At 48.2% G+C, this 27,579-nt stretch overlaps 1 protein-coding gene across 2 annotated transcripts in view; it reads left to right on the top strand.

Moving 5' to 3' along the window:
* Positions 1-27,579, top strand: part of KIF1C (kinesin family member 1C) — a 1,865,342-nt gene that overhangs the window by 451,911 nt on the left and 1,385,852 nt on the right. For both annotated transcript variants that reach the window (XM_069643618.1, XM_069643608.1), the window contains exon 6: positions 5,887-5,952. In XM_069643618.1, coding sequence (XP_069499719.1) covers positions 5,887-5,952 — 66 coding nt within the window. The remainder of the gene's footprint in view (positions 1-5,886; positions 5,953-27,579) is intronic.

Below are 27,579 nucleotides of genomic sequence, written 5' to 3'. Positions count from 1 at the left end.
CCTTGGTTGTGCATGTGTATACTGCTATGTATTCTTTTATTCATGAGCATGTGAATCCATGCCAGACCCCATGCCGGAGAAGGAACAAGTTACTTACCTGTAACTGTTGTTCTCCAGCATGGGTCTGGCATGGATTCACATGCGAACCCTCCCACCTACCCCTCTGCGGCTCTTCACTTGGCCATACTGCCACTTGGCGTGCTACCAAATCTGAGGATGGCTGCCAGAGGCGGCGCTTAGGGAGAGGGTAGTCATTGACTGGGGGCAGTAAGAGCCAGAGATCAGTGATTGGTTACTACTAAGAAAGACAGATCAGAAACCAAACTGATACTGATTTTTTCTTTACCGAGGATTCCCAGCCTGACGACGGGGAATATTCATGAGCATGTGAATCCATGCCAGACCCATGCTGGAGAACAACAGTTACAGGTAAGTAACTTGTTCCATAGGTCCCTTCCATTGTGAGGAGATTGGGATCTCCTGTGGCCACTTGTTAGGGTGCCTCCACTTGTTAGGGTGTGCCCTCTGGGCTCTGGGTCACTCCTTCTACTTCCATTGTACAACAGCATAGGTTGTGGGGCCCCCTGTATGTCTGGGGATGTATCCTTTCCCCAATGCAAAATACCCCTTCAATGTTCCTCCTCACTGCAATGTCCATTCGTTTCCCCCTCTGTGGCTTTACACTTCTCTGGTGCACACAGCCCCAACCAGTGAGGGAATCCACCTGGCAGTAGATTCAAATAGGCTGTGACTGTCCCCCCTCACACGGCCCCTTTTGCAGGCTCTAAGTTTCAGATGCACAGAGGCGTCTCATGGTGTCTCCCGTGCCCTCCACATCTCGTGGGGACTGGCTTCCCAACACTCCCCCGCAGCTGTTCTTAATATACACCGCGGGTACCCGCGTTCCTCGTTTGATTTCCTTGGGCCGGTGGGCGGAGCGCTGTACTCCGCCCCAATGTCAATGGGGGCCTTCCCACTCGCTGGGGCCCCACTGCTGAGTGGGGGAGAGGGGGCTGCACTCCATCATCCATGCTCTCCACCGGCGTGTCAGAGAGGTAGGGGGAGCAAGGGCTCACTTCCCCTTTCTTTCGATCTGCTGCTTCTGGCTCACTTCCGACGTAGTCTTCCGTAGAATGCATCCCTCTGGACGCGTTGGGCTGGCGTGGATTGGATCCTCCAGTTCCACTCAAAATAAAAGCTTCTTTTTGTATCTAATTCCGGGCCGATTTTGGCCGTACTTGCTCCCTAAAGCGCCGCCGGGGTTCCCCTTCCGGTGACCGTATCTGTTGGGAGCGGGGTGGGGTGGCAAAAGCGGGGGCTCAAACCTCTTTTGCTGATCCCACACAGGAGAAGGCGCGCTGGAGCTGATCACATCCGCGTGCCCCCTGGTGGCCTCTCTCATGGAAATCCTTTTGAGACTTTGCAATCTCTTTACCTCCTGTTTTATAAGGTTGCCTTTGTGAATGCGATCACTGCAGTCTGGAGGGATTTACAACTTCAGGCTTTATTTCGCTTCCAATTCTTGTCTTTTCAAAAGAAAGGTTAGTTGTGAACCGGAGTATAATTTCTTCATGAAGTCAGCTCTGAATTTCATCTCTAATAGAACATTAATTTGCCAATATTTTCTTCCTCCCTAGCCTTATAAGGCAGAGAAGAGGTTTCATAGATTGGATTTGAAAAGAGCCATTAGTTTTTGTGTAGCCAGTACCAAAGAGCATAGTCATGATGGTCAGCTATTTTTGGATTATGCCAGATCCAGCAAGGGGAGATTGGTTTGCAAAGGAATGATTTCCAGATTAATTGTGCTGTGCATCAAAACTTGTTCCGATCAGGGTTTCTTTGAGCATTCCAGTTGGTTTTAGAACTCATTTCAACCAATGCCCACGCAATAAGATTGCCCATGCGGATGATGGCCATTTTCCAATCTGCTGCCTGGGCTTCCTTGCATGCATTCACTTTATTACCTCCACTCCTGATGAATGAGGATTCTCATTTTGCGTGATGTTGCTGAACTTTCTACTGTAGGCAGTATTCCTTGGCCTCTTCCCACTTCCTAATGAACCTTTGAAGACAATCACTGATAATGGCCCCAAGGCAAAGAAACTTCTGAATAAGCAGCCCCAGTCTGTGTTTACCAATGTTCACCTGTGAAGCCTGCAGCTGTCAACCAGCAGTGGTTGATCCTCTAAGTGGGGTCTGGTTGGGGAGTACACCAATTATTGTATTACAGTAAAACCCTACCACTCTTATTACCTTACATCACATAGCACACCCATGTTAGCCAGCTAGTAATTGGTTTTCATTCAATGCTGTCTAAAATGTAGGTGTTTCTCCATGTAGTGTTTTTTAGGCAGAATCCTATGCAGTTCCCTTAGGGAGCACTACACAAGATTAGGACTACAGGTGAGAGCAATAAATCCCATTTAGTATCAGTCTGTACCACAAAGATTCAGTTGGTAGCTGTGGCTGAGCAGTTAGACTTCTCTTAAGAGGGAGATGAGCAGTATTCAGGGTTTACACAATAGGCCCACTAGACTATAGAACAAGGAAACACTGACCAGAGCTTTGTATTTAAAAAGTATATATATATTTATTTTATACACTTCTAATAAAACACATGTATCAGTCATCAAGCAAGTTAAATTAAGTCAAAAGAAAAATATACACACTCCCAAGTTAAATTGTAGACCATGTGAACCAGAGGGAAATCTGCGCAAAACAGCACAGTGACACTTACACACAAGGGATCCTCTAACAATTCCTCACAAGGGGGAGAAAGCACAAGTTAGCTAGAAATAGGGTCTTACACACCCTAGCAACACTTCCCATTAGTTTGTGAACCAGTTTAAGCAAGGCAGTGCATCAGTATAAGCCAAACTTAAATGGAAACTGAGCAAAATGGCATTTCACAAGGTTTAAAAGTGAGAAGGAAAGGGTAGTTAAAAGATATAGGTGCACCACACAGTTCTAGTTGAGAATCAATCTAAAGAAGGCAGATCTAACAAATGTGACCAGAGTCAGTAGGCCTGTGCCAAAGTCAGTTGGTACAGGGCAAGGGCCCAGGAGCAAAATGTTCTTGTAGCTGCAGTCAAGTCTTTGGTTAACGAAGTGGAAAAGGTGGATGCAGACGTTGAAAAGACAATGTTAAGAGAGAGGGGCGGCCAACCCAAGAGGTAGGTAAAGGATTTAAAACACCTTTAGTGCTACCGCGAAGAAAGGGCGGCCTGGCAGAACAATGTACCTTAAAATGGAGAAGTGGCTCCTGCGGTGGCGGTTGTTCCTGGTAGTTCCTGCAGGTCGGGGGATCCAGCAGAGGAAGAGAGGCTCTCATTGTGGAGGAAGGTTCGAGTTACTGCACTACCCAGGGATGAAACCAGACGCGGTGCTGCCCGATGAATAAAAGGTACGCTCCTTTAAATCGCGGTCCGGGTGGACTGGTGCCTGGCTATCTGGCCTCCAAGTACAGGGTGTGGGAGATTCGACCAAGGCAGGTCCGGGAAGGCGATTAGCAAACTAGTTGGCTCCACCAGTTCAAGGGAAGAAGGCTCTTGCAGGTGAAGATTTTCTCTCGTCGTGTGGAGAAAAGTGGTGAGACGCTGCAGCAGGGCTTCACCGGTGGTTCAGTCTTTGCAGATGTCTTTGGCTTCTCTCCTCTTCGGCTTCTTAGTTCCAGTAGCGATCTCTTGCTCTTCCAGTCCTCAGGACCCTGCTTTTATGCAAAAAGATCCCCATTCATACAGCCTAGCTGTCACACACACAGTGGAGTGGTCATCTTGGCGGGAGACCCTCCAGCCCTATCAGGATAGAGTGCGACATGGGTTGCTGAGGCAACCCTGTCCAGGGGTCCTACTCTCCCTCCCACACAATGGACCCACCCCAGACTCAGTGGCGTCAAAAGGAGGGCTTCTCTGCAGAAGCCCGCCAAAAGGACGAACAAAGGATCCCCGACTTGGGTTAGGAGTTTAGAGGAAGACACGAGAAAGAAGTTATATCAAAGTTCTGGCAATAATAACCTACCGGAGTAAAGTTAATATTAAAATACACCGGCGGTATGTTAGAGGCTGTCAGAAAAAGTGGTAGCCTCGAACAATGGGAAAATCCCATAGGGAAATATTTGCGGTCTAATATTTACAGTAGTAACCACTGCCACCAGCCAGAACTTTTTGAGAGAGGGACTGTACGGTACCCTCTCAAAAATGAACATAGGGGAAAAACTATTAACCCCTTCCAGTACCTCCATAGTAAGATGGGTTGTATTGGTTTAGTTCATAGGATTTGACTAGTAAAGTCAATGGGGACTTTACCTGCCCTGGGAGACAGTAGTCAGTCCCAGGGTATGGAGTCTATGTTTGGGGGTCGCTACGACACCCCTGTGTCACTGCACTGAGGGTGCTGTGTAACACATGTGAATAAAGTTGGTTCCTATGGGGTTGAGAAAGATCCCATAGGCATTAAACACAGAAATAGTCTAGAACACACATAGCAAAAATGCATAAGAGTGGGAAAAAGAGTCTCACTCTTAGCAGGCAAAAATAAACAATCCCTTCAAATCCAGAAAAGCTGCTGGGGGACTCTATAGGTAAGGGAAATTAGCCATAGAATGAGAATTCTCACTAACAGTGTTGAATCTCTGAGTAGGCGCCCTTACAACATAGTGCCTTCACTGGCGGCAAGGTATGTATACTACATCACTCTACTGGCCGCAGGCATGGCTATCCACACACATTAGTAAACAGCAAGGACTATGACAGAATTCAGTCGTGCTGTTCACATAAACTCTCTGCGTACTTAGACTACGCTGCAACACCTCCGAAAGCAGCATGCAGCGCAGACCTAAGACAAATTCGGGCACTCTGAACACATGGCGAGTCTCTAGCACCGATGGCAACCCAACTCCTCTCAGCACCCATTCACATGCCTGTCCAATTGGGTTCCATCTCTTACGGAGAAATGCACACTCGTCCTAATCATGCTCCATGACCTCCAACACTCGGGACTTCGGTCCGCCAAGTTCATTCCCACTAACAGAGCATTGAGACTATAAAAATGGTAAAATGAGCACCATGCAAATGACAAGTTCAATACCATGTCTAGCTGTGGGAATCTTTCCAAAGAGATTACTCGACTGTTTCCCCTCAAACCAGATTGCTTGACATTTTTTTTATTTGACTGACATTTCTACCGTTCTCCAGTATCTGTGTCTGGGGAAAAGAGGATGAACTGAGATCGGAGCTTGTACTACAGATAAAACAATCTGCATCATGTCATCGATGCAAAACCTTCTGAGGAGTCTCAGTTGCTGTGGAAATGTGTCTGTACTATTATCTGCCTCGAGGACATATTTGAAGATGTGATCTGTGGAACAAATGCCCTATCATTAAAAATCACTGAAAGTAACGAAACTGTTTGTTTCATTATCTTATTATTGTATGCCCACCCACCCTTTTGCAAACTTGCCTAAGCAAGCCATCTTATAACCTTTTTAATCAAAATCAATGAGGAAGCAGGTCTTGGTGGTGTTGTGCGTGCTTGCTCCAAATGGATCCAGAATGCACAGCCAAAACAATATGTGGTTGGCAAATTCAAGACTTGATGATGGGCCCCTTTGGGCTTTCTAGATGCTCATGATGCACCACTTTAAGATGTGTGTACATATATTTTATATGCACATACACCTCTCCAACCACCCACACCAATCAAAAGGTTAAGAGAATATAAGACTGCTTAATTTCCTTCTCTGTTCTCTCACTGAAAGGGTGTGTCTTGGAATACTACTTTTCTCTGAACCGGTTAGGTTGTGGATAAAGAAACAGTCTGTATCTAAAGAAATACTGTCAAGTTCTTGGTCAGAAATGAATGATGAATTTTACTTTTTTTGTTTTTCAGCTTTGTGAAGATCTTTTTGCAAGAGTTGGTAACAACAAGTGCGCTGATTTGTCCTTCTCCGTTGAGGTATGCAATTTTAGAGGCATGTGATTGGGTACGTCCAACACCCTGGACAAGGATGTGTTCAGCAGAATAATTTGAAATTACACCATAAAACGTTGAAGGCTCTACAAATAGCATGTTGTCATGAAATAATGTTAGTGATATACGTGTTAGCTTTTTTTAAAAATGTTCAGTTTATCTTAATTGATTTGATACTGTTTGTGTTGAATGTTGCTGTTCCATTTCCTAAGACGGCCTCGCAATACTGTACTTATCTGCAATATATTATCTACCTGTGAATACTTGAGCCACTTTTCCAGTGATCTTTATCTCTTTTAATTGTCAATTGGAGTGCCAGTTAACCCAACCAAACCTCACCCTTTTCTTTATAGCTTAGCTTACATGCTGAATTCCTTTAAATTGATCATCCATGTATCCTTAACAGGGCAAGCAGATGTAGGTACCTTGCTCCTTAGGTAAGCACCTGCTGCCAAATATACGTAATGAGAAACTTTGGGTTGTGACAGCTCTGTGATGGGAAGTGGTTAGCTGACTTGCCTTCTATGATCAATAGGTGAATAGTGCACTCACCAAATTAAAGAATAGTAAGGATCCTTGGCCTAATATGATACTCCTGGATTTGATCACTCATGTACCTTCTATATGCGGCCCTGTGTTAGCAAATGCGTTTAATGCAATCTTGAATTGATGGTTGTCTCATTCTTGGAAAAGGGTATTTATTATCCATGTTTTAAAAATAGGAGATGGGTGTGATCCCCAATGTTGTTGCCCAAATTCCCCGATTGATTTGCATGCACCAATGTTGGCATCAATTTGACACAAGTAATGAAATAATTGTACAGGTTTGCATACTGAGGTGCTATTTATGTTTCCATGGCCGTTCCGGTCTTTGGTAGAAAGTGTCTTCAATTGAAATCAAGAAATTCCTGCAAAAAGTGAACACCAAGATAGACACCCTAAACACGGCTATTGCGGGTCACATGAGATTCAAACTCGCTCCCAACAATTTCTTCTTCAATTGAAGACATTTCCAACAAAAGACCAAACGGCCATGGGGACGCAAAACTGACTGAAGTATGCAAACCATTTCATGGTGCATCTCGTTCAGGAGATCTTTGACTAACAATCCCTGAATCCACTAATTTATCTGCGCTACATTGATGACATCTGCTTAATTTGGACAGAAGGTGAAGACTCTCAAACAATTCCAGAGTGAAATGATTTGTAAAGGAAAGCCACAGCAGTGGAATATAAGCTCTGGTGGTTTGCATCAAAATCTACAGGCTTAAGTTTGGGTAAGCTGTCCTATCAATTTAGAAAGCACAGAATATTGATCGAAAACAGATAGCTTATCCAACCATTCTTCCGGATAGGGATGACAAAAGAGTAGGTGCATGGGCAAGGAAAGTATTTTCTGTGGGGAGCATTGCTCTTAAATCGGCCAACTCCACATTTGCCTTGCCAAAGTTTTCATTCACTCTATGGGACTGTATTTCTATGGCGGCTGAGCATATTCCTGAGGGGGGGAGGAAAGACAGTGTCTTGGCTATTTTTAGAGACGGCAAGGAAGCCATGTGCATGTCTCTGTCGGGTCTGGATTCTGCTGACCGCATCAGCAGAGCCATGGCAGCAAGCACCCTAATTCACATATTTGTGTGGTAGATTAAGTCTGGATTTGCACCGGATGAGCAATCTAGACTAGACTCCTTAACATGCCTTTTGGCGGACCACACCTTTTTGGCAGCAATGCTGACGAATCCTTTAAGTTGCAGACCTTGAAGGCGGCCGTCAAATCTTTAGGTGACGCTATTAGGCAGCCTCAGCCCTTTCGCCCCAGTGGACAGCCGTGGAGGGGTTGATCTTTTCACTGCTAGACCTCAGTTTGAAGAGCGTGAGCAATGGCTGGTGAAGGAGGCCAAAGAGAATTCCCTTGTGGTGGACGAGGTAGAGGTGCCAAGCCCGCTCAAGCAGGGGCATCTTTACCAATAACGACTGCTTCAGCCGCCTCAAAACCTCCCTGAGGTCTTAAGTCATGAAACCCCAGTGGGAGGGGACTGTCTCAGCCTCTGAAAGAATGGCGAGGCATTACTTCGGATGCTTGGACATTAGAAACCACAGCCCAAGGTTACTGCCTTCCCTTCATTTAGAGACCTAAGAACCATCCACCGTGAAGCCATTCTTCGAGGGTTCCAGATCTGCTCCTTGTGCAGGACATTTTGACCCTGCTATAGAAAGGTGCGATAGAACCAGTGCATGTAGCGGAGAGGAATAAAGGATGGTATTCTCCATATTTCCTTAAACCCAAAAAGGACAGAGGGCTGAGACCCATCTTGGACTAGAGCTACTTGAACAAGTTCCTCAGAAAGGACAAGTTCAAGATGGTCACTTTCTCAGATCCTTCAGGCCGTCCATGGAATGGTTGAGTGGAAAAAGTGTGTATTGTGTGGAAGAGGGGAGCTGTAGTGGAGAGGAGGAGAGTACTAGTGGGGAGGAAGTGAGTAGTAGTGTGGTGGAGAGGTAGTAGTAGTGTCGAGGAGGATTAGGAATGTGGATTGGCAGGAGGAGTAAAATCAATGGGTGGAGGAAATATCCAAAGGAGCAAAATATTGAAGGGACATTAGAACGGGGGAGGAGTGTGAGGGAGGTAGTCGGAGTAGAGAGTAAGAGGTGGGAGCGAAGTAACTGGATAACTTGAATCGACCCAGAGTAAGTGCAAGATACCATTCAAATTCTGTTAAGCACATGAAACATTGGATAGAGTATGGACAGTTAGTCGGGCCAAGGAATTCTTTCTTTGGTACCAACACTCAAGGCAACGGATAAATTGGCTTATCCGCGTACAGAAATATTCGGTGGAGAGAGCCGTAAAATTGGCAAACCCCCTCTGCAGTGGGCAACAAAGTAAACCTCTGTTACTGTGCGCTTCTTACTGCAGGGAGTGTATGTGGTTACTGCGTGATCCCTACTGAAAATCTATGCGTGATGGGTTAGCCTCTGGCCCATTCAACAATGTTGGCTGCCGCCACGCTTTTTGTGAGGGGCCCTCTCTCCTCTTCTGCCTCTCAAGGACCACTTGGCCAAAAAGAATGGATCTTGGAACCAGCCTGCAAACATTATTTTGGAGAGAGTTGGGGACTATGATTCACTGTTCCCCCTGGAATAACAGGCAAGGCTCCGCTTGGGGTTTTGTGAAGTAGGCAAAGTAGCACAACAAATCGCAAAGACCTCTTTCGAATGGATTGTGTCCTCCAATGTATTCCTCATTTTTGACATGTCATGTCCAGCTTCAGCTGCTTCGGCAAAAAATTTCAGCAGAGGGCGCCGTGCGCCGATGTCGTGGAATTAATGTCCCTCAAAGGCCTCGGAGGGTGATGTCATCGGATATATGTAGCACGCGTGGCGCCCGTTGGCCTCAGTTACATTTGTCTGCAAAAGATTTTGCTTCGTGGGAAACGAGGCGCACCTCATATTGTGACAGTTTGTTACTTCGAGCGATTGTCTTCAAACTCAACAATGTCTTTTTCTACACCGTCGACACCTAAGTCTGGTTTTAAAAAGTGCAGAGATTGCGGTTCGAAGTTGTCCCTAACCGACCTGCATCAAATCTGCATGTGGTGCTTCGGGGAGGAACACAATACTACTGTTTCCTCCAAGTGTCAGTCCATGAAAGGAAAAGCCTTGAGGGAACAGAAGGGGACACTCAAGGTAGGATAAACACCCAAGTCCCGACCAGCTAGGCCTTCGACCAATGAGTCCTTGTAGAAAGGCCAGGTCTGAGTGGTTCCCGCCAATTGTCATCTTTGAAGAAGTCGAAGAGGAGGCACCACAGGTTGCCTTCGTCGACTTCTTCGTCTGACGGTTCCCCTGTAAGGGTCGAGCGCCCTTCTAAAAAGTTTACTCCATCAGAATTGGAAGCTTTCCGTGTGGAAATGCTTAGAATATTCGAGAAAAGCCGTGCTCCGACCGAACCTTCTAAGGAGTGCCCACGAGCCTGAGTAAAAGGCATGATCCTCATCGAAAGGCCTCGAGGCCTCGATCTGAGAAATCAAAGGAACAATCGAGGCATGGGGAGAGGTCGAGGTCTTCGACGCCTTCGAAACCTTCAGCTTCGGCGCTGATGAAGCCCATCAGGCCCTCGACCCCCACTAAATCGTTGATGCCATCGACGCCACTGTCCTCATCGACGCCGAAACAGTTGACGCCAGCTGCGCCTATTTTGCCAGCTAAACCTTCAGATCCAAGTGACCTTCCTAAAAAGGCACTGTGCAAGAAAACGTCTCTTTGACAACGTCGAAGCCTCTGGTTTCAAAACCAGAAAAATATATATATTCATCTCCCGAAGGACTTTTTCAAGTCTCTAACTTCTATTTTTGAGGAGGAAGAGCATCCAGATGATGAGAAACGCCCATTTGGTCTTCAATACGGTCTTCAATACGGTACACCTAATGTGCCTGAATGCCTCATTTCAGAGGAAAGCAGAATTCTGGATCATATGATAATTTGCACAATGCAAGTGGAATTGACACTTCTCCAGAGCTGGAGTTCGGAAACCCAGAATAAGGAGAACATGATGACTCCTCTTACAGGCAGCTCATGTCTAAAGTTGTTGAGTACTTAGGTTGGTCTAGGCCTCCAGCACCCTATGACCAGGACGATCTGACATTCTGGATAAGGGTCCACCTACTGATTCAATTTAGCCTTTCCATGTGGCACTTCAAAAAAGGTGGCAAGGAATTGGGAGACTCCGGAAGCTAATTCGGCAGTTGACAAAAATCTCACCAAAAAATACCGTCCCTCCAGTATCGACTCCGGCTACCTCAAAACAACCCGGAGAGTCTTGTGTTCCAGGCAGCTACTGCTACTTCAAAACAAGCGTGTAGATGGATGGGCAACAAAGGTATTTACTGCAGGGAGCATGGCATTCAAATCTGCCAACTCAACGTGTGCCCTTGCAAACATTTCATATACTCAATGGGAGTGTATTTCTATGGCAGAAGAGCATATTCCCGAAGGGGATGAAAGGTACAGCTTCTTAGCTATTGAGGACGGCAAAGAAGCCATGTTTGAGTCCCTTCAGTCTGTGTTGGATTCTGCAGATAGCTTCAGCAGGTCCATGGCTACTAGCACCGTGATGCGCAGATTTGCGTGGTTGAGAAAGTCTGCTTTTTCCACCTGATGTGCAGGCTAGACTTCAGAACATGCCTTTTGACGGGTCTCTTCTTTTTGGCAGCAAAGCTGATGAGAGCCTTGAAGTTGCATACCTCGAAGGCAGCGGCCAAATCTTTAGGTGCCCCGGTTAGGCAAACTCAGCCTTTTCGTCCTAGTGGACAACCTTAGAGGGGTAGATCTTTTCGCTACTACTCATCAGTTGGAAGGGCGAGAGGATTGACCAGTCAGAGGCCACAGAAAATGTCCTAGTGGTGGACGAAGTAGAGGTGCCAAGCCATCTCAAGCAGCAGCCTCGGCAACTGCTGCTACAAAACCACTCTGTCTTGCGTCACAGCTCACCGGTGTCGAACAGACTGTCTCAGCATCTAGAAGAGTGGCAAGACATTACTTCAGCTGCTTGGGCTCTGGAAACAATCGCCCACGGTTACTGCCTTCCTTTTTATAAAGAAGCCTCAGAACAATCCACCAGGGAAACACTTTGAGGATTCCGGATCTGCTCCTTGTGCAGTAAGTTTTAACTCTAGTGCCTGTAGCGGAGAGGAACAAGGGTTGGTATTCCCCATGTTTTTTGATCCTCAGAAAGGACAAAGGACTGAGACTCATCTTGACTTGAGATACTTGAACAAGTTCCTCAGGAAGGACAAGTTCAAGATGGTCATTCTTTCTCAGGTCCTTCAGGCCCTCCAACTTCAGGATTGGTTGGTGTCATTGGACCTTCAGGATGCTTATTTCATTTGCCAATCCATCTCAAGCACAGAAAATACCGGAGGTTCATGGTTGGTTGCTCGCACTATCTATTTCAAGTCCTGCTATTCGGGCTGACCTCTGCCCCAAGGGTTTTTACCAAACTGATGATGGCGGTGGTGGCAGTGAGTCTCAGGAGAGTGGGGGTTCACGTCTATCCCTACCTGGACGATTGGCTGATCAGGGCGCGTTCTCCTGAGCAAGTCCGGGATCATCTCGGCGTCACCTGCCACACTCTCCACAGACTGGGTTTCTCCCTCAATTACAAAGTCTCATATGACACCTTCCCAAAAGCTCCAATATGTCAGAGCTGTGATAGATGCATCCTCTGGAAAGAGCTTGCCACCCGAGGTGATGGCTCAAGACATTTTTCAGATGGTAACCAAATTTGAGTGCCCAAAGTCTTCTGTCTTTTTTTTTTTTTCTTTTTTTTTGAGGTTGGCATCCTGCATTTTTCTGGTGCCAGAGGCCCGCCTGAGAATGAGATACCTTCAGTGGGCACTCAGAACGCAATGGTCCCAATTCTCAGGAAAGATGTCGGACCGACTTCTGATTCCAACCAGAGTCTCACAGGACCTTCTGTGGTGGACCTGCAAGGAAAATATTCTGAAGGGAGAACCTTTTTGGAAACCATGGCAAAAGATTACAGTAGTAACGAAGGCCTCACTCACGGTTTGGGGAGACCACGCCAACGATCTGACAATCAGCGGTCGTTGGTCGCATGGAGTCCAAACTACACATCAATCTTTTGGAGGTGAGGGCGATCAGACTAGTGCTGAAAGCCTTCCTGACCTCTGTAGGGGGAAAGAATGTCCTGATAATGACGGACAACACTGTGGCCATGTACTACCTCAACAAGAGGTGGTGTAGGGTCACTACCTGTGCAGGGAGACAATGCAGCTCCGGTATTGGGCAATTCAAGAAGGAATCTCCATGTCAGCAGTTCACCTAGGAGGAGAGCACGGCAGCAGATGCTCTGAGCAGGCAGAGCAGTCTCCCACGAGTGGGAACTAGCTCAGGAAGTCCTTCAAAAGATCTTTGCCCTTTGGGGAACCCCGCAGGTGGATCTGTTTGCGACCAGTGTCAACCGGAAGTGTGAGCAGTACTGTTCAAGGGAATGTCCCCCAAGAGGAGCTCTAGGAGACGCGTTTGTGGTGGACTGGAAGTTTCCACTCTTGTACACGTTTTTTCCAGTCCCCATCATTCCTCATGTGTTCAGGAGGTTGAGAAGATTCAGGATACACATGATCTTGTTCTTACTTCAAGATCCCACTGGTGGCTCAATTTCTAAAGGGGTTCACTAATGTGTTCCCTCCATCTGCCTTTCAGGTTTCCGGTTTGGGACCTTAACCTGGTTTTGAAATTCCTTATGTGTGCTCCATTTGAACCTTTGCACACATGTCCGTTAAGGTTGTTAACCTTTAAGACATGGGTGCACAACATACGGGCCAAGGGCCAGTTGCGGCCCGCCATGCCGTTTTGTCCGGCCCGCGAAGCACAAAGACTTTCCTAATGCAGGGCCTTCCGCAAGCCCCATCGGCCGCCCTCCATTTTTTTTTTTTTTTGTTTATTAACCTGTTAGGGTTTTTTACAAAACTGCGTTGTGGCAAACTGTGTTTGTGCTACTTTTGAAGGTTGGAAATTGACCCAGGACTCATGACACCACTCTCGAGTTTCCTTGAAGGTCTCTTAGTGAGGTTGCAGGCAATGAGCCAATGTCACTGGCTTTTACCAGAGCTACTTCGAGAAATTTAGCTGCCGCTCTGGACCATCTAGTGGAGTCGCCTGCAATTAAACGGAACCATATTGTCTCTTCGTCGAGTGTAAAAGGGCACGTGATGAGTGGTGTCAAATAAGCCCTTCTTTCCTGCGCCAGTCCAACACATGAAGTGAGTAGATGACGGACAGATTCTATTTGGTCAACTAGGCCGCAGACCAGGCAATAAGAAGAATTTGCCAGCGCTCTTTTGGCCAAAATTTCTCTCGTGTGCAGAAGATTCAGGCGGGCCCGCAGAAGAATTTTTCTCAACTTTTTTCGGGAAATTTTTCGCAATATTTCAACGGAACCTTTGGGCGATTGTAAGTGGGTGGCAAGTCTCAGCCAAAATTCAACAGGTAAAGTTAAGTTGGCTGCCATGCCGTATGTTATGGCCGGTACTACCTTTGTTTTATAGAATTGTAGTACCGGGGTCCAGGAAAACTTGCCGAATTTTCTGTCAACAGCTGGAGATTGGGCTGTCAAGTTCTTGATTTTTTACCATAACGAGGCTTGTAGTGAAATGTCATTCAAAGTGTTGTCTAGTTGGGTGCCCAGATACTTAAACTCGTCTACTACTTTGATTTTTTCTTCATCGAGAAACCATACCGGACATTTTTGTCTTTTTTGTGCCTTTTGAGAAAGACAGAATTTTGGTTTTGTTTTTATTTATTCGCAGATTATTTTCTTCCATGTATTTGGCCAAGTTTGTTAGCTGTCTCTGAAGGCCCACTGCCGTCTGATCAATCAAAATTAAGTCGTCGGCGTACCACAGTCTTGAGACTTTAGAGACACCCACTCGCGGTGGGAGGGATCTTACTAATTTCTGAGTCTTGGAAGTCTCCAATAAACGAAATGAACAGAGCTGGGGCCAGAGGGCAGCCCTGTTTTACTCCGCGTTTTGTAAAGATTTGCTCTGAGAGTGTGCTTTGTTGGTTTAGGCGAACTCTGAGTAAAGTGGTTGCATGGAGTGCCATTATTGGTGCAAGAATCGGGTCAGGACATTTCCAGGTGGCTAACTTGGTCCACAGTCTTTCTCGGTCTACCAGATCAAAGGCCTGGGACAGGTCCACCATTGCCATGTGGACCTTTCCAGTGCCCCTCTTTGTGTTTGCTTTGAGTATGTTCAAAAACAGAAGGTTAATTGACGTTCCTGCTCCCTTCTGGAATCCTGTTTGAAACATATCGGCTGCCGGGGAGGCGCTGGCCCAGGCTTTGAAGTGGCGTAGGAGTAGTGCTGCAAAAATCTTCCCTATGACGTCCAATAAGACTATAGGTCTGTAATTGGCGGGGATGTCTCTGTTTCCTTTTTTATAGATGGGCACCAGTACAGCCTCTGTCCAGGTTTTAGGAATTTCTTTGTTTTTCTGAGTTTGAGTGAATATTTCGCCAATTGCTTGCGCCCATAATAGTGGGTGTGCCTTGAGGTCAGTGTTAGTCAAGCCATCTGGCCCTGGGGCCCTTGAGGATTTAAGTTTGTTGATCACTTCTCTGATGTCCTCAACCGATGAGAGAGTGATCCATGGGGAATCTGAGAGGACAGAAGGATACAATGACGAGGTGGTGGGACAGCGGTGCAGCTCCGTAAAGTGCTGAATCCACTTTGACTCTAGGACACAGTTAGCCAGCACATTTGCCCTCTGCCCGTTAATTGATTTCAATAGCGACCAAAAGTCTCGAGTCTTCCTTGTGGCGCAAGTATGGAGCATTGCTTCAGCCTCATTTTGGTACATAAGCAACCGGTGCTGTTTTAGCCATGATTTGTAGGACTTTTGTTCCGCTTGATAATTAGACCATGTTTCCGGCGAGTCAGCTCTTATGGTCGTTTTTTTCAATTTATTAAGATTCAGCCTTTTTGTCGGCACTTCTGTGTCAAAAGAGTGCATGTGCGTAGGTTTCCCTATTTTTGTTCCCGCGAAGTTCGTTTTATGTAGGGCCAGAAGCGAGACGTATTCTGGTTGTCTGTCGCTTTTACTCTTCGTTATTTGGACAGTTTTCCTCGCAATGTTGGACGTGAAATTTTTTACATTGTCGGAAGTTAAACGAAGCCTGTTTTGTTGTAAGTTAGATTCCACCACTGCTGGGTAGAAGGACCTTGATGGAACTGTTCCGTTCCATGACATTTTTAGGAGGTTATGATCACTTTCCTGCGTTTTCACCACTGTAAAGTCGGTGAAATAGGCTATCAGCCCTTCAGTGATGAATATATAGTCCAGCGTGGCGGTCGAGCTCAGTCTTTCCCACGTAGGAATTTGTGTTTCTCGATCTTGAAGTAATGTTACATTGTGGAAGTTCCTTGATTTCATTAGGAGGGACCAGGCTCGACCTCTTTCGTCCATCGTTGAGTTAGGGCTTTGTTTGTTTTTCACTCTCCCCTCACATTTAGAGATCAAGTCACCGCAGATGATGATATTGGGTACTTTCCGCTCCACCGTTAGGTCGTCAATTTGGTTGGCGACCATGGTGCAGAACTCTATAGTGCTGGTTTTCGCAGGGTTCCAGTAGAGGTTTATTATGCCTAACTCCGAATATATCCAAGCATCTCTGGTTAAGTCTTGATGGAACTATGTAGTCAGCGTCGTTAGCATTCCATAACCCTCTGCTATTTTCCCTTTTGGAGTGATCCCTGAACCAATCCGGATAGCTGTTAGTATGCCTCCGGAGGGGCGTCCTAGAATGGATTTGCAGGCGGGCGAGGCCTCTGTTACGTATCCGTCCATGGCTGGTTTATGAACCAACCACGTTTCTTGAAGGCAGATCAGTTCGAACATACCTAAATTTGTGTCACTAGGCGTTGTGAGATGTCGATGTCCTCTCGTATTCCACGAAGCCATGTTTAGGGTGCATTTTAGTAGAGGATTTAAGGGACCGATGCGTTGCTTCTCCGTCGGGTTTGGTCCTTGGTTTTGTTGCTATTTCTTGTGATTTCGCGCAAAGGTTTCCGAAATCCATTTCCATGGATTGCGTGCCGATGGTGCACTCGCTTCTCTTAATGGTGTGCTCTCTTTTGTGATTTCCGTTCTAGATTGTCTTATTTCTCTTTTCTCGTGATAGGTTTGTGTTTTTGGTGCATCGTATTTTTTGGTTCGGGTCGTAGTTGGAGGGGTAGTTTGGTTGCTCCGCCACCCCCTTTCGTTGCCATATGCCGCGTTTTGTTTTCTCGGGAGCCTCTGTGCGTTGTTTTCTCTGTGTCGCTCCCTGTCTTGATTTGAACCTTCACTTTTTTCTTTCGTCGCCTTAGCGTTGTCCTTCGATTGTTTCTGAAGGCAGTAGATTTTTAGGCCCATTTTTTTGGAGGTCCTTGTGCACGTCGGGGGTTAACTCCAATGATGTTTTTCTTCTTAAATGGAGGTAGGCTTTTGCTTTATGTTCCCGATGGTAGGGTTCGACCAATATGAAGTCTTCCGATCTTAGGTGGCAGAGTTTTCCTATTTTCCCCAGTCTTTTTAAGACTGTTCTGCAGTTTAGGACCAGATAAGAGTCTTTAGGTGATATTTGTTCTAGCTTGAAGAGTTTACCCCCTTCAAAGATTTTGTCTTTGTCTAAGGCAGCGTCCTTATTTCCTCTTTGTTCCTTCAATGACCGAGCTCTGGCGGAGTAGTGAGATTTGTAGTGTTTCAGGTCTTGATCTCTATGTGGCTCATGTCCGGCATTTTCATGTGTCTCCTTTAAGTTTCTCAGAGCTTCTAGGGCAATAGATGGAGAGTTTGAGCGAGATTGTTGTCTGAGCAGCTCCCTAGATGCCTCGGGGTGCCTTTTTTTCTTAAGTTCTCGAGTAGGTTCATCTTTTTTTGTGGGGATTGTTTGCGTTTGTTTTGGAGCGTCGTCACAATTTGACGGCGGTGGGGAGTCTGGTTCCCTTTCGTCAGAGTACAGCGATATGTTCGACAGATCTGAAGATGAGTTTGAGTCTACACTTATTCTAGATGTGTCTGTTACATTCGTCTGCTTCAAGTTTGAGGGTAAGGGGTTCATTATCGCTTCCCCTTGGTTGACTCCCGTCTCCCCAATACAGTTTCGATTTGGAAGAGTTTTTTGAGGGGATTCCTTTGGGCGCAACAGCACAAAGGTTTTGATGCCGCTTTTGATCTTTTCTTTGACTTTCCCCCTGGGTGTGGGTTTTAGTGGGGACAGTAGTGCTGGTGTAATCTCATCGGCTTTGTGTTTTGCAGGAATCTTTGCAAAGATTGGGGCGACTTCTTTGTTCTTCTCGGTCTGTGTGGACTGTGTGGTTTTGGTTGGTAATTCCACATTTGTATGAGTGCTGCCATCTTTCTTTAGTAATTCTGTCATCATAATGTTTATTTTTTCCTCCAACTTTGAATGTATGGAGTTCGAAGTTCTTTCCGTTGCTGTTAAATAGCCTTCCACGAAAATTAGCTTGTCCTTTAATTCACTGATCATTGCTGTATTATCTTTCAAGGCCTCGTGTATTGATTCATACAGCTTTGTGAAGGGGTTTAGCACTATTGAGAATGCAGACATCACCGACAGAAGGTCTTTTTTCTTTGTCGAGGGAGAGTCGTTTTCTGACATGTTTGATGTGTTCCCAGGGCGTCTGCTTTTCTGCGGGGTGTTAGAATCTTTAGTGGCGTGGAGTGTCGAGAATCTTTCTGAGAGTCTTCTTTCTGCAGTTGATGTGTTAGCTTGGGGAGGCTGAGATAGGTTTTCAGATGTTTGGCTCAAGTCTCCCAGAATATGCGGCCGGGTCCACGCATGATTTTCTAGTTGTTGGCTGGGGCAGAAATTTTGGGTCTGCTTTGGTCCATCTGGAGTGGACACAGAGATTGGCAGGTTCACGTGTGGCAGCTTTGGGAGACTGAGAGAGACTTCAGGGAGCTTATTTGTTACATCTGATTTCTTTTTGTTCGCGTCTTCTTCTCTTTCTTCTTGCTGAGACAGTTCGGGCAGCACTGGTCTAATTTGATTCAGGTCCCCCGATTGCATAGTCTCGTGGTCGATGAGTGCATGTGCCGTCTGAATCCGTCCTTGGAGGTTTGTATCAGTTTTCCTGGCTTTACTCAGTGGAGAGTTGTCTTGGATGGCCTCTAGGTTTTCGGCGTCTGATAGCTCGGCCTCTTGACTTACTTTTCTTTTGTGTTGCTTTAGAAAGTATTCCGTTAGGCTGCTTAGATTTGTCACACTCGGGTTTCCTTTGTGCCCTCCTAATGGTTTAGAGATGACTTTTTTTTTCAGGGTCTTTGATATCGTTTTTTTCTCCCCTATTTCGTTCTGATTAGAGTTTTCGTTAGTACGAGCAGTCTTTACTCCCTGAGGTGAGTTTTTAGGGACTATGCCGTGTTGCTCCGTGTCGTTCAGCTGTGTTTCAGCCAGCACTGAAGGCGTGCCTGCAGCTGGATTTGATGTTTGGGGTCTCAGTTCTCGGTCTAGATCCTGAACTGGGGATTCGTTCCCCTCTAGGGACCCTGTGGACCCTACGATCTTAATGTCTACTAATGGGTTTCGGGCCCGTTCAGGGTCCGTGGTGCTGGTTGTTTCTAATGGTGGATACACCTCCAGCCCTTTGGCGTGAAGACTTCGTCTTCTGATTCCGTGTCCCGTGAGGCAGTTTGAGTAATCTTCCTCGTAGTTAGCTGAGCCTTCCTGAAATGAAACTTCCTTTCAAGGTCTGTCAGGTGGGCTCGACTCTGATGGACCCGAGCCTGAACCATGATGGCTGTGTCGTACAAGTATTCTTGCGCTGGGCCCGCCTCAGCCCGCGTCGCGCCACTTACCGGCGTGTTTACCCGATCTGGGTTTTCCCCGAGCTTCTGGAGTGCTGCTTGAAGCTGACGTGGCGAGGTGTGTGGGCCCTCCAGGTCGCTTTTTCCGTTGGTAGGTTGGGTAGGTTGCGGTTGGTTCGTGTTTGACAAGCCCTGCTCGACAAATCCCTGCCGTGCCCGCCCTCCGATGGTCACCGGCAAGGAGTCACTCGTCAAGGCTGTGGTCAGACTGGGCGGCTGGTGCCGCTCCGTTCTAGCTGTTTGGCTGGAGTGACTGTGCGAATTTCCCGCTGTAGTAGCGAGACTTTCCCGCCCTCCTGCTTGTATGGTGCCCTTTTGGTTTCCAGGTCCGGGGTCAGATTCACGTTCTGGTGATGAAGCAAGAGGATGATCAGTGAAGGGGGAAGCGGGGGGGATCAGTCATTGGATGTTTGCAATGAGGTCTTTCCTTACTCTTAGGAGTAGTAGATGTTGGCGGGCCTGTCTCACCCTTCCGTTGCCTGTCAGCTGTTTTAGTACTGGCAGGGCGATCTTGCAATTTCTCTTGGTCTGTTTTGCTGCTGCTGCGCAGCCGGCGGCTAATGTCCTCCGTGGGTGATGGAGGAGCCATACGTGTGATGTGAGTGTGGTGAGAGGGTGACTACAGGGTTGTTGCAGTAAAGTAGGGACAACACAGGTTCTTTACCTTTCTGGTGCTGCCACAGTGCGCCGAACAGTCGCTCAACAGTCCCTGGCCTTTACTCCTCTCGGGCTTAACGCCACAAGGGTGGTAGCCTCCGCTCTTTGTAGGCGCCCGAGATCACTTGATGGAGTCACGTGTCGTGTGTTGCCGGGAAGCCCCGCCTCCTCCAGGAAGCGCGGCGGGTCAGTTATTGCCGGCAAGAGCGTTAGAGGGCTCGCAGTGCCGGTTCTGTGGATTTCAGTAAGGTACGTTCCTTTTTGAGTTCAAAACAAGTTCGCTACTGAGGCCGCCCTCCATTAGGAAAGTCTTTGTTGTCTTTCGGGCCGGACAAAACACTGGCCCTCATTGGTTCAGTGCACACGAACCACGCAGCCCCTACGAGTCACGTAGTGCGTGTGTGCTGCACCAATGGAGTGCCAGCACTACGGCTGGCGTGGCCAGAAAGGCTTGATGCTGGAAGGCATTTCAGCCTTGCTTGCCACGCCAGCCGTAGTGCCAGCAGCCTCGCCAGCGTTCCAGCACGTCTGGGTAAGTACATTTGGGGGGGGCTGTGTGTGTGTGTGTGTGTGTGTGTGTGTGTGTGTGTGTGTGTGTGTGGGTCCGTCCTGACTGTGTTTTTTGTTTTTGTATGTTTGTTGAGATGCGGAGGTGGGGGGGTGCGTCGGGTGTGTGTGTGTGTGTGTTTGTATTTGTATGTCTGCAGTGTATGTTGAGATGCGGAGGGGGTGTGTGTGTCGGGTCTGCCTGAATGTGTTTGTGTGCAAGTTCAGTGTATGTTGAGATGCGGGGGTGGGGTGTGCGTCGGGTCTGCCTGAATGTTTTTGTGTGCAAGTGGATTGTATTTTGAGATGCGGAGGGGGCGGGGGTCGGGTCTGCCTGAATGTGTTTGTGCACAAGTTCAGTGTATGTTGGGGGGGGTGTCGGGTCTGCCTGAATGTGTTTGTGTGCAAGTGCAGTGTATGTTGAGATGTGGAGGTGGGGGGTCCGGGTCTGTATGCGTGCATGCTTGTGAGTTTGGTGGGTTGGGGGGTTCAGGTCTGTATGGATGCATGGTGTATGCATGCGAGTTTGTATGGTGGGTTGGGGGTGGGAGGGTTTGGGTCTGTATGGGTGCATGGTGTATGCTTGTGGTTTGTGCTGAGTTGGGGGTGGAGGTTCGGGTCTGTATGGGTGCATGGTGTATACTTATGAGTTTGTATGGTGAGTTGGGGGTGGGGTCTGTATGGGTGCATGGTGTATGCTTGTAGGTTTGTGTGCTGAGTTGGGGGTGGAGGTTCGGGTCTATATGGGTGCATGGTGTATACTTGTTGGTTTGTATGCAGGGGTGGTGGGGTTGGGGTCTGTATTGAGTATGTATGCATGGTGCATGCTTGGTGGCATGGGGCATAGTGTTTGCATGAGGGGTGGGTGTCTTGGGGCATAGTGTTTGCATGAGGGGTGGGTGTCTTGGGGCATAGTGTTTGGTCGGGGAGTGGGGGCTATGGGGCATAGTGTTTGCATGAGGGGGGGTGTCTTGGGGCATAGTGTTTGCATGAGGGGTGGGGGCCATGGGGCATAGTGTTTGCATGAGGGGTGGGTGTCTTGGGGCATAGTGTTTGGTCGGGGAGTGGGGGCTATGGGGCATAGTGTTTGCATGAGGGGGGGTGTCTTGGGGCATAGTGTTTGCATGAGGGGTGGGGGCCATGGGGCATAGTGTTTAATAAAAATTAGGGGTTGAAAAAGCCTCCTGCCACGCCTACCGCCCCACCCACATTTACTTTTCGGCCCACTATAGCCATCATGTAGGGTACTTTCGGCCCTCTGTCTCAATCAGTTGTGCACCCCTGCTTTAAGACAATACTATTGGTAGCTCTAACATCAGCCTGTAGAGTGAGCGAGTTGCAGGCAGTTTTATCCAAGCCACCCTTTACCATATTCCACAAGGATCGGGTTGTTTTAAGGGTAAAACCCTCCTCCTTACCTAAGGTAGTTTCAGACTTTCATTTAAGTCAGAAAATTGTTCTGCCTTCCTTCTATCCTCCACCTCATCCTGGTAAGGAAGAGGAAAGACTTCATAGGCTGGACCCTAGGAGAGCGTTACGTTTTTACATCTCCAGAATGGCAAAGTTGAGAGTGGATGACCACCTTTTTACATCGTATACAGGACACAAATTAGGCCAGGCTGTTTCCAAACAGACCTTATCTAGATGGATCATTCTTACCATATCTGAATGCTACAGACTAGCAGGCAAAGACCCTCCTGAAGGTTTACGTGCTCATTCCACCAGGGGCATGGCTACATCTACAGCCCTTCAAAGGTGCATTCCTATTTGGAATATCTAATGCTGCAACATGGGTATAAATACACACGTTACTCTTATGTCCCGTCCCCTTTCCTCCATACTGCATGGGCGTCCCTTCCAAGGGCCGGGAGACTGAACCACTGCACTAACTCCGCCTTCCGGCACAATACTCCAGTCCTCTTTTCTGCGTCGACGGGAATGAGCCGAATTCACCAGCGCTCCTGGGTTTGGCTTCGGCCATGCAATTCCACCCGCAGATACTTCTTCTGTCTTTTTGTCTTTTTCTTTATCACAGGTACTCGGTCCTCAGGCGTCACGCTCCTCCCCAGCGAATGTCGACTTCCACAGGGTTTAGCAGGTGTCCACCCTGCGACGGGCTCTTTCCAATTTCAGACCTCCACGCCCTCTGCCTTCATTGCCTTGACCCAGACCATGGTTGGCAAGCTTGTACAGCGTGCAACGGGTCCTGGTTGGCAAGCTTGTACAGCGTGCAACGTTCTGTCCTCAAGGTCTCTGAAGAACAGACTGGCCTGGTGGAGGGAGCTCTTCCAGAAATTGCCTCCCAAGGACCTGAAGGACTTTGTATACCATCGATACAGGCCCAAGGGAGGGCTGTTGTTCTCACTCACACCCCTCAAGGCAGACTCCTTCCCAAGGACTCGCCCGCACGGGAGGGACCGCTCAGGTTCTCGTACCGGGTCTTCACCCGAGGGGGCACGCCGTACTATCAGCAATATGTCAGAGGGGGTGCCTAAACGCAGCTCTACCGGCCTCGGCTGAGGGTGTAACGCCTACCAGGCCTCGGCCTCTCAAGAGGCCTGGAGGGGACTGGACGCAGCGAGCTGTGCAACACGACGCAGGCACGTGAAAGGCAGCTCTACAAGATGGCCGCCATGCCAGACAACAGCACCAGTCCGACGCTGCACCAGGAACGGGAGTTCAGCGAAGAACAAGTGTCAAGGTGGGACTGGTGTCAACCAGTGTTAGGCAGAAACCTGTGCAGTTCCCTTTGGGAACACTGCAAAAGATCTAGGACTACAGGTGTTAGCAGTAAACCCACTTGGTAGCAGTCTGTACCACCCAGATTTACCTGGTAGCTGTGGCTGAGCAGTCAGACTTCCCTCAAGAAGAGTTAGGCAGTATGCAAAGTATACACAATAGGCACTCAGATACAATAATACAAACACACACTGACCAGAGCTTTGGTATCAAAGTATATAATTATTTATTTAAAAACACACAGTTTGAAACACTCCAGCACTCTTATTGTAAAACACTCTAAACCCAGTTACTATTATAATATATACAACCATTATTCCTTATCAGATAAGTCTTAGTTAACACCACTTATTTCCATACAGAGGTGAGCGCTTAACTATAGATGGCACTCCAATAAGTTTATGAAAAAGGGAGGGAAAAAAGACAGAATATGGAAAGGTACACCACTCTAAGATTTAGGAACACTATTAGCAAGGCAGAAGAGCAAGTGTCACTTGTGAGCCAAAGTCCATAGGATGGGCCCCCTCTTAGAGAGAGCAGAGCACAAATGCGCCCAAGATCACACAGTTACACTAGGCTTAGAAAGTCTTGCAGAGAGTTCGAAAAGAGTTTATAGAGGCTCAGGAAAGTTTAGCCAGGGTGTCCCAGGCTAACACAGGTTCAAAAGCCGGGGGCTAAATCTACCCCGTACAGTCGGTGGCAAGGGAAGCCAGGAGGGACACGGTACCTTAAGTGGGAAGGATCCTCCAGCGGTGGCAGTTGTTCCTGGCAGCGGGTGCAAGTCTCGTCGTCGTCCAGGGGAAGAGAAGATCTCGACTTGGAGGAAAGATGAAGGTTGTTGCACTGCAAGGGAAGAAACCAGCCGCAGAGTTTTCCGGTTAAAGGTATTACCCTTTATTTCGCGGTCGTGGTAAAATGTGGTATTCCGGTTGCCGGGGTGCTTGGCACAGGCAAGGTGGCTACGAGATGCGTCGGGAAGGCGAAAAGACGGTGAAACTGGTTATCCCCACCAGTCAAAGGAAGAAGACTCTCCGGCGGGAGATCTCCTCTGTCGTTGGGAAAAGTCGTGAGACAGTCCAGCAGGGCTCCACCGGTGGTGCCATCGTGGCAGGTCGACTCAACTTCTCCCTCGTCGGATTGTTAGGTCCTGTGGCGACTTCTGAAGTTCCAGTCCCCAAAGCCCTGCTTTTATGCAGAAAACCCCCATTCACTCAGCCTAGCTGTCACTCAAACATGCTAAGTGGTGAGCCGGCCGGCTCACCACTTGGGCCAATCAGGACGGAGTGCGACTTGAGTTGCCTAGGCAACTCAGTCCAGGGTGGCTAAATCCCCCTCCACCCCTCCTAAGTACCCCAGACAGAGTGGCACCACTTTGGAGGGCTTCTGTGGAGAAGCCCGCCAAAAAGTGGAACAAAGGGCTCGACTTGGGTTGGAGTCACAGAAGAGACAACCGGAGAATTAATATTAATTAAATAAACCGGCGGTATGTTCGAGGCTATCGTAAATTAAATAAATAAAGATAGTAGCCTCGAACAATGGGAAAATCCCATAGAGAAATATTCGCGGTTGAATATAAAAAGTGGTATCCACTGCCACCAGCCAAAACTCGTTCAGGGGGGACGGAGACGTGCCCTCTCGACTAACAGACCCTGGGGCAATTGAATTGCCCCAGCCAGTACGTCCACAATATGATGGTTTGTACTGGTTCTGTTAAGAATTTAAGACTAGTAAAGTCAATGGTGACTTTACATGCCCTGGGAGACAGTAGTCAGTCCCAGGGTATGGAGTCTATACTGGGGAGTCACTATGACACCCCTGTGTTACTGCACTGAGGGTGCTGTGTAACACACATCACAAAAACACATGAAGCCTTATGGAGTGAAAGACCCCATAGCCCATTAAACACATCTAGAGTCAAAGAAACACACTCAAATCATGCCCAAGAGGGAGTGTAAAAGAGTCTCACTCTTGGCAGGAGAAAATAATAAACCCCAAAAATCCAGCAAAGCTGCTGGGGGACTCACTAGGTTAGGAAATTCAGCCTAAACATTGAATTCTCCCTAACAAACAGGTACGTTGCCTACAACCTGTCCTTCATTTGCGCAAGACAGGTTCCCATTGCGTCCATATGGGCAGGGGTTGCAGCGGCTCCAGCAGCCTCCCGCCACTCCGTCTATAGCACCACTACCCCTCCAGCCTGTGAGGACAGTTTCTCTGAAATATTCCTCGGGCTCATGAAATCTCCTCGGATGGGGGTTATCCTCAGGGATGCCATCGGGGAGGTGCTCCCTCCCATGCTTCCGACGCCACCGGCTCCTCCGTCAGCATCCCTGGCCCCAGCACAGCCTCTGCCACCTGCTCTGGCCCCCCAACCGATTGTTCAGGCTGTTCCGTACCAGCCTCTGGTCCCCGTACCTCAGCCTCCTGCTCCCGTCTCTCCTCCACGAGTGCAGGATCCTCCGGTCCCCCAGATGGACATGGACGAGGAGGACCCCGACACGCCCTCATCAGCCAAGGCCTTCCACGAACGTCTTGCTGGACTGGCAGAGTATTTGAGCCTTCCTCAACCTGAGGTGTAACAGCCGGCAGAGGGGGTCCTTGCAGAAGTCCTCACGCAACGCCCCTCTGCTGAAACGGGAATCCCGATGCAGACAGATGTAGTTGCCTTGGCCAAGAAGGGTTGGCTCAAGCCCCACTCGGGCCAGCTGGTCAATCGGCACATAGACGCCAAGTACAGGCAGATGGAAGGGGATACACTCTTGCTATGGGCCCACTCCTTAGTGATCGCAGCTGCATCACTGTACTCCAAGCCTCAGTCATCCTCAGATTCCTCCTCTGCAGCGCTGCTAGGCAAGGAGGAAAAGGTCTTGGAGGCGTACGGCAAGAAGCTGTATTCCAACGCGTCCTTGCATCTTCGTCAGGCCAACGCTGATGCCATGTTGGTGGCCGTTAACCAAAGATTATGGTGGGAAATTGCAGATTTCCTCCCAGAGCTTCCTACGCAGAGCCACTCATGTTTCAAAATGGGACTGTCTGATGCCAAACAGGTGGCGTTGGACATCATGGATTCCACTGTGGCCCACATTGACACCTCTGGCCGGGCCATCTGCATCGCCATGGACTGAGAAGAACAGCCTGGCTCCATGCTACTAAATATAACCCGGACGTCCAGGAACACACATTAGACCTGCCATTCGAGAGGGCGCGGGGGGTGGAGAGGAGAGGCACAGCGGACGGCAGCCAAGATTCTCTATTTGGTAAACGCGGAAGAACAACCAAGGCCCAGCTTCTCAGGAAGTGATGCGGACTGGTTCTTAAGTAGAGTGTAGTCCCCAAGCACCCACAAAGGAATGTCCACACACAGTATTAGTTAAAATAGTATTTATATAATTAAGGTTCAAGGTTATATACTCAATCACAATAACTCACTTTGTGCTACGTTAATCTACAATGGCAAATATATGCACAGTTCTACGTGGTTCCACTATTACATTGATTCCTTTAAAGTGCATTAACTAGACATGGTTTAAATGTCACACATCAATGAATCCAGTGAACCAACGATGGACTTAGGAGGAAAACAGTTGGTTAGAACAGTTAGGCAGAACAGTACTTTAGCTACTAAGTCACAGTTCTGTATGAGGATCCCCCCCCACATGGGCAACCTGTAAATAAAGTTGTATCGTACAAGCCCAGTCCATATATTGTTCTCGAGAGACTTATTTCCTTCTAAGTAGTTCTATGACCCCAAAGTACCTGGTTACGTAGAGTTCTTCGATGAGTCGTCGACGGGCCCTTCTTTAGTGTACTCCCTTTCAGGCAGGAGGCACGGGTCGTCGAGATTCGGTGAAGAAAGTGTGAACACTGTCGTTGCGGCAGCAGCTACAGTTCTTGCAGTGCTCGTTGACAATCGGTCGAAAACGTCCTGCAAGCTGCAAGCACCTCAACGTCGAGTGTTCGTATCCGCAAAGAGTTACCGAAGAACTTTGGCCCAGCAAGGGCATTGAGTTGTCCGGCGTCTCTGCGGTCTTCGGGTGGCAGGAAACCCACCAGCGGATTCTCCTCGGTTGTTGGCGGCCCTGACTTTCTCCGGCAGGACGAAAAGCGGTCGACGGTGATGAACGAGGGAGTCCTTGGATCAAATGTTCTTAGGCAAAGGGAGCACAGCGCTCCGGTCAGCAAAGGCAGTCGTCGACGGTGGAGAGCTGTCCCGTGCTCCTCTTCGTTCTCCTCGGGGTTCCCCTTCTCCGGTCGGCAGCCTTTTGTAGGTCTGTC

The sequence above is a fragment of the Ambystoma mexicanum genome, chromosome 1p, assembly GCF_040938575.1.
Source record: "Ambystoma mexicanum isolate Mex_15411 chromosome 1p, UKY_AmexF1_1, whole genome shotgun sequence".
Taxonomy (NCBI): Eukaryota; Metazoa; Chordata; class Amphibia; order Caudata; family Ambystomatidae; genus Ambystoma; species Ambystoma mexicanum.
This window is presented reverse-complemented; position numbering and strand designations above follow the sequence as displayed.